Consider the following 11,182-nt stretch of genomic DNA (forward strand, 5'->3'; position numbering starts at 1 on the left):
AAGAGCAACACATGAAGAGAGGGAATAACGGAAAAAAGTTTGAGGAAAATAGAAAGAGTCTGAAAGAGAAAGGATGACACTACGGGGCGTCACTATTTTCATCGTGGCTAATACCATTCTGAATCCCAATGGGAGTATGATATTTCTATTGTAACAATAGAGCTTGATGAGTTTGTTATGTGAATGCATACTTCATGTCGCCAACAGGAGACTAGTGGAATACCGAGGCTAGCACTTGAGATTTCGAGACCAGTATATGAATCATTCCATTGGCATTCATGAGACTCTTTCATATTATGAGGATAAATTAAAGGCATACACAAAAGCCAGTTCTCCTTTCCCCTGAAGTTGCGAGGGGTTTACACTGAAATACATCGAGCAGTTTCACGAACAGGATGGAGAACCATTCTTTGTCTATGGTGGTTTATCATTTGTTTTATGGCGTTCCTTTCGTTAACATGCATGATAAGATCGAGCGTGAGGTGTTAAGGAATTACAACGTTAAATGCAAATTAGAATGGCTAACGAACCCTCAAAACATCCAAAACCAAGTGGCAAACGAATTGAGAGACTTAATCAGAACATAAATGAATCAGCAAAAAATAACTGAGGAAGCCTATTATTCGGTATAATAAGAACAAGCCAGGGAATTCTATTAATTATTATCCTAGTTTATTATTCTATTAATTCTATTAAACACTTGAGCTGCAAGTAGATTATCCACAGAAATTCCCAAGTCTCCGCCTTTTTCATGTTTCGGCGGCGTAACGCCGTGCATAGCGGCAGAGAACGTTCGATGCAGACGCAGAAAACTGGAAAAAAGGTCGAAAACAGCTCACGATCCGTGATATCAGCGATGTCAGAGTTTCCTCCGACCCACTCTGCGCGGGAAATCTATTGGATTAGACTGTGCAGTGCGGGGGTCATCTAAGATTGCAAGGAAGAATGCGGCCGTCAAAACAACGCGCTCTTCGATGCTCTGCAGTGCTCAGCTGGTCAGATTCAACTCGCCTTAACTCCGAGGATTCGGTCGACAAATAAACAAAGTCTGCCGTCAGTAAAACAGACACGTGGCGCATCCACGATGATTACGATGATGATTGTAACGAGAGATCTATGGACGACGCGTTACGTGGCCGCGACGGCACGTCCACTGAACCACATGCCCCCCGTTCCCGTTTTTGTTTTCCACAGCCTGCTAATTTATTCCGTCATGCTCGCTGTCGGTGGTGTATTACCGAAGAATGAGAGCAGATGGCGGGAAACGCAAGAACGCGACAAGGAAGAACATGGCCCGCCACTGTTTTCTCTCTCCATTCTTGTTCTCGCATTTACTTCGTTCGCCCGTTTCAACCGCTGCTTCTGTCCCTCTCTCTCTACCTCTCGCGATCCCCTTTCGTCGAGAGGGCTCCTGTGGGCGCGGGCTCTTTTTCTTCAGTTTTCGGGGAGATGGGCGTCGCGGCGGCGTTCGGAGGCTTCTCAATCCGGTATCAAAGATTGTACTCGATCGTGTTCTTGTAGTTCTTTGGTTGTCTCTTGCGGTAATTTTGAGGAATACGCTGTTTGCAGAGAGTTTACGGCGTTGATAAGGAGTCGTGATGTGGAGAATTGTTGGCCCTTCGGCGGCGATGTGCAGGCAGACGCGTTGCCCCCAATCGAATGCGCAAAGCATCGCTGGTGGTCGGATGAGCTGGAGAGAACTGCCGGATCGGCCGCGGAGAATGAGAAAGAAGAGGTTTGTCGTGTGGAGGATATGGATTCTAATGGCCTTCAAGATTCGCAGAGTGCGAAGCCAGGGTCCCCAAAGATACCAAAGGCCAAAACCCAGAAGACGAAGTGCGTTGTGGAGCTCGTCGCTGCGGCGCCGATTGTGGATATTAGGAATGAATGTGAGGAGGCCGGTCAAGAGGAGGGGACTGTCGTTGGGACTAGCCCCCGGGCAGAGCAAGAAGAGGGAAATGGTTTGGATCTGTCTAAAAAGCGCAAGAAAAAACGAAATAAAGAGGGAATGGTAAAGAGGACCAAAAAGGATTCAGACGTAGTAATGAAGAAAGACGAGGAGAAAAAGCAGCCTGGTCAGAAACAGCGAGGAACGCGTATGAGAAACTCCACGGAGGTGGACACGAAAGAGGTACGACCTATTTGCGGAAAGGGTCGATGCATCCTGCTCTCGAATCGATTAAGACTATAAAAACCGATTAGATTTTAGATATTTCGCCTACACTTACGGTTTTAATATCAGTGTCTTTCTTATTTTTCTGTGACGCTTGAAACTAAAAATAGGAAGACTGGTCAGGTTAACCCGTTTAACGTTTTCTCGAGGAACCGAATCCCTTTATTTTGAACTCTAAGATGTTTTGGTACTCATATGCTAAGAGTGAACTAGAAAACTCGATTGCGGGCCTAATCATCAATCCTCAGACAGCCTTTTGGTTTAATATTTTGGCCAAAAACAAATTCGGTTGCAACATTCTAGTACCATTTCTATAATGTCCCGGTTTCAATGCTTCAGGTACCTATAACGTCTCTTAATTGTTAAAGATTCCATCGTTTTCATTCGATACATGAACAAGTTACAAGTTTCAGTATGCCTCTCCCATCCATCTTTCCAATCATCCCAATGCTCATATGTTCAATGGCAAAACCAACCAACTATCTGAACCATTATTCTCTTGACGTCTTTCTCGAGAAGAAGACAAGAAACATGATGAAAGCAATTCTCAATACATTTCTTCTTTCTACGGGCCTCCGTCGTTGCTATTCCCGATTTGCATTTTGTTGTCCACCGATTCCTTTCATCTATAAATACAACGTGAGATTTAGCTTCGCTTATTTAATAACAGACCTCTGAAGGAACTTTAAATAACTACTTTTGTCAAAATAAATTTACTCCGCTTCTGTCTTGTCTTTGCTCCTTGTATCTTTGTACCAACGTTATTCTCAGATTGTCGTTGAGCCAACGCGAATTCTGAAATTTACTTCACCACTTTTCCAGGAGACGAAAAATAAGTCTACATCACTTTCTACAATTGATCTTCCTCAAGCACAGGGTTGCCCGACTGTTAAAGGCATTCGGAAGGATAGGAAGGACAAAAAATCTGCAGGGCGGGCACGAAAGAAAGGCGAAAATCATACGAAGGTACGAAGAAGAAGGAATTTAAAAAATATAGAGGGGTCCAAATTGTTGAGTTCTCCTGATCATCATAACGCAACCGATGCTTCCATTCACCTTGTTAGAATGCAGGTTACTAATCCTGCTCTAACCTCATCATTCAAGAACGGATCAATAGAAGAGACCAATCAAGATGGTGAAAGGGAAAATCATATGTCTATGCAAAGATCACGTCCTCTGCAGAGTCTTTGCAGAGTTTTCTCCAACGTTCTCGCTGCTTCAAAATCTATGTACAAGACTTCAGCACAGGAGATCAATTCTGCGGCCAAAAAAATGAGTTATGATAAAGATCAGCTTGTTGTGCCTGCCCAAACATCAGACGATGAGGATGTTTTGACGCGTTCTGAGAGAGGCAGCCGTTCCCCAAGAATGACTGGTTTTGGTGAGATGGTCGACCTAAACGATCCCATAGAGATATGCTGCAACCAAGTTGAACCTCTCAAAGAAATTCGTACAGTTCAGCGGACGGAATCGGATGACACAATACTAGAAGATTGTATTACTCCTCGCGGACCTTCTGACTTCAACGCTGATATTATTGCAAGTGCGAAAAGCAAGACCATGGAACCAGTTGCTTCCAATCCTCCGGCGTCTGCAGAAAGGATATCGGGGCATATGGGCTTGGGAACATCGTCTAAACTTTTCGAAGCAGTTGAAATGAGAAGAGTATTCTCCATTGATAGAGATTCTTACGCTCATGATTATAATGAAGGTACAGTAAATGCCATGAATCAGAATACGTTGACTAGAGATTTATTGCAAAGCCCAACAACAACATTCCTCGAAAATGGATCTAGCAGAGACGTACTTAATGGTCTGCCTGCTACTTCAAAAGGGGAGCTCATACCAGGCAACACAAATCGTCAGGGAAATTCTCAAGAAGCACGGATGAAAAAAAACCCGACTCCAGCTCCTCATAATACATTGCCCGAACACAACTTCATTGAAAAATCTTCTCCATATCAGCCAAGTTGGAAAGCTCCGGAGCAATGGTTTCTTGACCGTCGTCAGGACTCAGCGGGAAACAATGGTCAATGTACTATAACTCAGAACGCAATTGGGAATCCGTCAAAGTCTTTCGCCTTTAACTCCAACCCGAGGAATACTTCTTATGCAGGGGAGAATCTCTCTCATGCTTTTCTTTCTTCCACATCAGAGCCATCCACCGTCCGACTGATGGGTACAAATGTCATGATCGGCAGAAACAGCAGTAATCACCCCTGTTCTTGGAAAGTCAAAGAGCGGTTCAATGAAAGTACTGCTGTCGCTGGTTCAAGACCAAACGGGCACGAGATGTTTGAGTCTTATTTCTACGGTGGAGCAAATGAAGTTAGCACATCGATCTCACCCTACGCGGGGGCTCAATTCGGAAGTAATCTCGCCATGAACGCCGGAGCAAAAAACCTTTTACATCGAAATGATCGCCAGACTGCCAGCTTTACTCCAGACCAATTCATCCCTTCGGAAACATTAGCCCGTCATCATTTCTCAAATGAGTGGCCTCGTCAAGGACATATTTTCGGGAATCTTGCATCGCCGAATATTTTATTTGGAGAAAGATCTAGTAGAAATTTGCATCTTAGCCTGGGGAATTTCAAATCGGATGATAGCCGTTATTATGTTTCTGACAAGGACCGTAATACTGGGAATGACCTTCCTTCAACTTCAGCCTACCTAACATCAAAACAACTTACTCAGTGGTCTTTAAAGGAGGTTAGAGAGAGATATTCAGAAGCAGATATTTTGCGTCAGCTTGGAACCCAAGGGACAACTTTCTCAAACTTTCTTCCAATCGATGACGCAAGACTAGTAAGGTCGTCAGTTAACCCTGCTAAGCCACTCGAACGGCCACAAATAGCGGAAAAGCTGGCTACCGTTCAAGCGTTTTCTGTGAATGACCCAGGAAAGGTGGCCTCTTTGTCGGGACCGGTTAAGCTCAGCGCTGGAGCAAGGCATGTCCTTAAGCGAGGGTGGAGGGTGGCGGACAAGGATAAGCCTTTGGGAGCGCAACCTACATTCCCTTTTTCTCCCGAAGGTAGTTCCCGCAATGTCCCGGTCAGAGAGGAGAAGTCAACGAAGATACACAAGCTCTAAGCAAGACGACGATCGGAGGAGGCATGGTTTCGAATTCCTCTGGTCGACACCTGGCGGTAAATATTAGTCCTTTATTTCGACTTTCTAGTTTCGGTAGTCTATAGATGAGGCCCGGAATAGTCTTTGCACCTCTATCTTCTGTTCAGTCTTACAACCACATGTATTCTTGTATATGATTGTTACGACATCACTCCTTTGGCAATTTATCGTTACCCAGAATAATAAATACAAAATAAATATCTCTATAGTCTTGGGTCGACCTGGACCACTGGTCAACGCTTCTGGAAAATCAAGGTATAACGGAAGAGCCTGCTATCATCGTACTAATAGATGATGGCGGACGTTTTCTGCAGTACGACGGATCATGGACTAAATAGACATGGTTTGAGTAAGTTGTACGTTTCCCAGCTGTCCTTTTCGTACTTAGCCCTAGAACTTAAGCAATAATACACCGAAATACTTAAGCCTACGCGTGGTAAAAGAATTTGTTTTTATTTAAGGGTCATTATTTAATTGAACGTCCTATTTTGCGGCTCTTGCATGATCCGTAGTTACTCATCCACATCGTAATTACTGATCCATTATCAAGAACTGCGATGAAACAAGTTTCCTGTATAAAATGGAAATGAACATGAAGGTCAAAGAGAGGCGACGAAATGAAGGTCGTGCCTTTATCACCTAAGTTTTCACGGTATCATGTTTTCCGTACGGGACTCTCATTCGTCGCAAGCCAGCGAAAATGCGGTTGGTGGTTTTACAGTGATAGAGCCAGGAGCATGCACTAGCCTTCGTGCATAGAGGCCGAGGGGGGACCATGTGCACAAATTATGACGTTACTGCATTTGGACGTCAGAATTAATTGGCTTTGGCTCTTTCTGTCATTTAACTATCCACCCAGACGGGACCCTGGCAAACAGCACCACGAGTCCCGTCATATATCTACATCGATTTCAAAATGACTGTTCGTTAAAGTACGTGTATGATAGCAATCCTCATCCATAAGGAGCTTCTTTTTTATTATTACTTCTCCTTTTGTTCTCTCTCTCTCTCTCTCTCTCTCTATCTATCTATCTATCTATATCTCTCTCTCTCCGTGACCCTCTACAGCCATTGAGAGCAACCTTGCACCGTTGGGCGTTCGGCTTAAAAAAAAACAGTTCCTCAATCACTATAGACCTCCGTAGGACGTTTTCTTCCTCTGAGATGATGAGCTAATCAAAGGAGCTGATCGGATAGTAGGCCGCATAGGAGGGTGTGGAATATATCATTATGTGCAGAAGAAATTGTTCCAGAAATTTTACTATTTTCTTCATCCATGACCTTATATTTTTTTTGAGAAGTCTTATATTTGGGAGGAGGAAGATATATCGCCACTGGTCTTATATTATGCAGTGTCGATTCCCGTCTTATTGATAGCCAATTATATGTTGTGGTCTGTCGGATGGAGGTTCTGCTTAGTGCTTATGGGCGGGCTATAAGAAGCTATTAAAGGTCAAGGCGTTTCGAATATGAAGGTCATGAAGTCCAATATATCAGCATAACAGCTCTTCAATTGGAGATCCAAGAGCAACGTGATCTCAAGATTTCATCTACGGCAATCTCAGAGTGGGTCTAGATCAAGAACCTCAGAGTTGGTCACTTGAAGAAGGTGCATGATCAGTCCGTTAGGCGGGGAATTGTGGCAAAGTACGGATATGGATTTATAACCATTAGGAAAACTATGTTGTCATCGGAATGTTGATGATCCCCATTTGATAAGGTTACCAGATAGACAATGAAGAGGCAGTATCTCTTGAAAATAGCACCAGTAGCTTTTCATTTCAGCCCTTTAAAATGATTGATTCATCTTCTATATTTGGTCCATTGGTCATTTGTACCCTAGATTCACTACACAGCATCAGTATCACTAGAAAATAGCACCAGTAGCTTTTCATTTCAGCCCTTTACAATGATTGATTCATCCTCTAGATTTGGTCCATTTGTCATTTGTACCCAAAATTCACTACACAGCATCAGTGAATGAATATAAATTATATTGCACATTTATTGTTTTTCCACGCTAACCAAGGTCTCTATACTTGAGGAGAAAGATGTCATTACTGTCTTTGTTAAGTTTAAAGTCCCAGAAGACAGCAATAAATATGTGAAGATATGTTATTTGGCTACAAACCAAGGACGACTCTTAACCAAAGAATTCAAGGAGTTTTGCTTGGCCATAACGTGAAATGACATCTCGCTGTCTCTTACACGCCTGCGGAAAATGGCATTGTGAAGATGGATAATCGAATTGTTAGATCCATATTCAGAGGCATGCTCAATTGAAAGAATATAACGCTAAAATAGTGCAAAGTTTTGTCAGCAACTGTATTTATTCTATAAATCAATTTTTGACAACGTGTGTTTCATAAGACACTCCTTGTCAAGTTTGTATTAGAAGAAGCCAAACGTTGGTCTGTTGAAGAAATGGCTCGATGGAAGAAATATAAACCCAAGATGATATGGTAGAAATGCGGAATCAACTCGAACAAGATAAATATGTTGGCATATAGAGAAAAATAATAAGAACATCCTTACGTCACCCGCGTGACGTCAACGTCCAAGGCTTTCGGTGCAGGGCACTGACTTCTCGTGTGGTGCAGTAGAGCAACTCCTCCTTGAACTCCCAAGCCAAGTGAGTAACCACCATGGTGTGATGAAGACAATAAACAAGGGAGAGAGAGATGAAAAGAGCGGAAGAGACAAGAAGGATAAACAAAAAGTACTTGATGACTGCAATTCGGATTAGGTTCAAGGGAGGTGAACACCCCTTTAAATAATATAGAAATGGTTCCCAAATGGGCCATTTCCTCACAAAGAGACAAGAAAAGAAGGGGGCGTGACTTGATTCATGTGCCCTTTCTTAGAGGGGGGCTTTGACTGTTCAAGCTCCCCTCTTCCCATTGGGGGGGGGGGGGGGGTGACAAAACCCCAACAGGGTCATGTCAAAATATTTGGCTCCAGGGCTCACATCATAACAGCTGGAAGCCATTTAAAGAAGCTTGATGAAAAAGGTAAACCTACAACATTTTTAGGTTAAGAAAACGGTTGATAGGCTTATATACGCTATGATCTTGTAGAGAAGAACATTAATGTGTGCGGGGATGTTGTATTTGAGTGGGGGGAACCTTGGACGTGGAATGGTTAAGGGTACACTTAAACTTGAGAAAAGAAGCATCATGGAAGTGTTAACTGAGAAAATACGAAATTGTCAAAGAAGAAAACAAAACTTTTTCAAGATAGGCACTCAAGAAGACGAAGTTAATCAACCTAATGTAGAAGCGAAATTTGAGGACTATTTTTCCAACGTTAAAAACAACTATTTTTGTTATAATTCAAGAATTTGGTGCTATCTTGAAGACTCAGAGGAAACACTCTGAATTTATGAATTGAGGGTAGTAGAAAGTGCGCCAGAAACTATCAAAGAAGCTCACAAGAAACCTATATGGAGGGTAGCTATGCTAGAAGAGATGTAGGTCATTTGAAACAATCAAAGGTTGAACTTCATATTCCACCATTTGGTTGTGGACCTATTGGACTTACGAAAGTATAAAAGTTAGAGGTGAGTCCAAAAAGAAGTACCTTGAGGGACAAAGCTCAATTATCGGCCAAATATTTTATATTAAATTTTAGGCTGATTTTGTACAAATCTTGCTCATGTTATTAGTATGGAGGCAATCCAAGTTGTCAAAGCAGCACAACATGGGTGATAGTAATGTCATTTAGGTGTTAAGTCTGTTTTTTTTAATCATGAGATAGTTGACGCATAATATATGAGAAAACCATATTGCTATATTCCAAATAGAATCACTTATTTTTTAGACTGAACGAAGCTTTTATGGATTATGCTGGACAATAAGTGTGCAGGGTATCAATCTGTATAAGAGTGTTCTCTCACTTGAATTTACAAGGTTTTTGAAAAACCATGTTGCTTATACAAAATATTTCACTTACTCTGTGCAGGTAGGATATATTTATGTTGATTCTTAGTAATGACAAAGACAGAGGACTATCGTACTAAAAATTTTGGGTTTGAGATGTCAAAGAAGTTTGATAGGAGTAACCTTGGGTTGCTCAGTTCATACATCAGCATAGTTGGACATATACAGCTTAGTTGAAAGGCATTTTCCGCAAGGATTCTAGAGATTGATGGCATAGTGGAAACTATTCTAACGCAAACCCACGTGTGTTACACAGCTAGATCTTCTACGCTCATTAACTTGACAGAGTTCAGCACTTAAGTGGACTTTGAGGTATCTGTCGTATACCAGACATAAGTTAATGCTTTCCGTTCGAATTTGAAGGAAGTATACCTAGAAACTCTCAGTTTCACAGATTCCCAGAGCCAAGAGTATCCTTAGGTACATCAAAGGTATCTTGATCTTGGGCTCCTCAAGAAAAATAAGGGAAAACCAAAATGGATCGGTTATAATGATGCTGGTCACGCGAGTGATGTGAACGACAGTAAGGGCATTTTAGAATGTCTTACTTATTTGGAGGGATTGTAATTTCGTAGTCATCGCAGAGGCAAAAGTGGGGCCCTATCATTATGTAAACCCCAGTACGAATCTATCACAACAGCAAGCCGTCAGAGGATCTGGCTGGCACGATTGACAACTCAATTGAATAACTAAAATGTGAATATGAAGAAGAAAATGACTAATTAAAAATTTTATGTCACCTTGAGAAATAACCTGGTGTTTCATATATTTTCAAAATGGAGATGTTAGCTTGGAGAAGGAGGTCACATATATGTTAATTCAGGAACTTGGACCTGTATGGTTCAGTGGAATTATGCTTACTCCTTACAGTAAATAATGGAGCGAATACATCTTTTCGCAGGATTTCAGAAGGTCCCAATGTTGCTTCTTCCATGAGCTTAAAATTTTATGAAATGTCTCATTGTAAAGGTTCATCGAAAAGTCGTATTCAATGCACTAGATATGTCAATGGCATATGGTTAATGAATGAAATGTTGTTGTTTGTTTTCCCTAATCGCTTACACTCTCTCATGTCTCATATATTATCTGTGTATAAGTCAAGAAGTGAGGATACAACCTTGTTTCCAAGAAGCCATGATCCCCAATGTCCAGAAGTACAGAATAAGAATCTTTGGTATCTGTTTCAGTGGAATTATGCTTACTCCTTACAGTAAATAATGGAGCGAATACATCTTTTCGCAGGATTTCAGAAGGTCCCAATGTTGCTTCTTCCATGAGCTTAAAATTTTATGAAATGTCTCATTGTAAAGGTTCATCGAAAAGTCGTATTCAATGCACTAGATATGTCAATGGCATATGGTTAATGAATGAAATGTTGTTGTTTGTTTTCCCTAATCGCTTACACTCTCTCATGTCTCATATATTATCTGTGTATAAGTCAAGAAGTGAGGATACAACCTTGTTTCCAAGAAGCCATGATCCCCAATGTCCAGAAGTACAGAATAAGAATCTTTGGTATCTGTTTCATACTTGTGTTAACGCTGATGGAAGCTTCGATACATACATAGGCTGATATCCTTGTTGACCTTTTTCTCCCTCCTATATTGAGGTTGAAAATAAGTGCAACTCGGGAGAAATCTTCCGATCGATAATGCTAGGGGCCCCGTCCTGACGCGTCTACTCTCTTTCGCCTGCTCCTAAGCGAAGAAACAGAGAGAAAGTGTCTTCGATGAATGCCGTTTTGTTTCCGGTATTTGGAGTTCCTCTTTCTTGAAGACCAATACAGCAGTAAATACATCAACTTGTCTTTATGTGATGCTAGACATGGAAATTTCTTGTTTGTTGGTCAATGAAAGCTATATCGTGTATCATAAAAAGACTAAAACTATGGATCACTACCTTTTATTGCAAGTTTCTCTTGTGTCCATATTCTTCAAAA

The 11,182-nt window shown here is 41.6% G+C and overlaps 1 protein-coding gene across 1 annotated transcript; it reads left to right on the forward strand.

The window, feature by feature from the left end:
* Positions 1-1,218: 1,218 nt before the first annotated feature.
* Positions 1,219-5,456, forward strand: LOC144703041 (uncharacterized). Its single transcript, XM_078575117.1, has 3 exons — positions 1,219-1,487; positions 1,570-2,131; positions 2,996-5,456. Exons 1-3 carry the CDS (start codon positions 1,255-1,257, stop codon positions 5,264-5,266), a joined length of 3,066 nt encoding a protein of 1,021 aa, XP_078431243.1. The 5' UTR covers positions 1,219-1,254; the 3' UTR covers positions 5,267-5,456.
* Positions 5,457-11,182: the final 5,726 nt, after the last annotated feature.

The sequence above is a fragment of the Wolffia australiana genome, chromosome 5 (assembly GCF_029677425.1).
Source record: "Wolffia australiana isolate 7733 chromosome 5, ASM2967742v1".
NCBI lineage: Eukaryota > Viridiplantae > Streptophyta > Magnoliopsida > Alismatales > Araceae > Wolffia > Wolffia australiana.

Excerpts from the sequence above, each read along its gene's own strand:
- LOC144703041 (XM_078575117.1), top strand. The coding sequence starts at position 1,255 with ATGGCGGGAAACGCAAGAACGCGACAAGGAAGAACATGGCCCGCCACT. Across the intron at positions 1,488-1,569 it reads TTCGGAGGCTTCTCAATCCG|AGAGTTTACGGCGTTGATAA; the intron begins GTATCAAAGATT and ends CGCTGTTTGCAG. Across the intron at positions 2,132-2,995 it reads CGGAGGTGGACACGAAAGAG|GAGACGAAAAATAAGTCTAC; the intron begins GTACGACCTATT and ends CCACTTTTCCAG.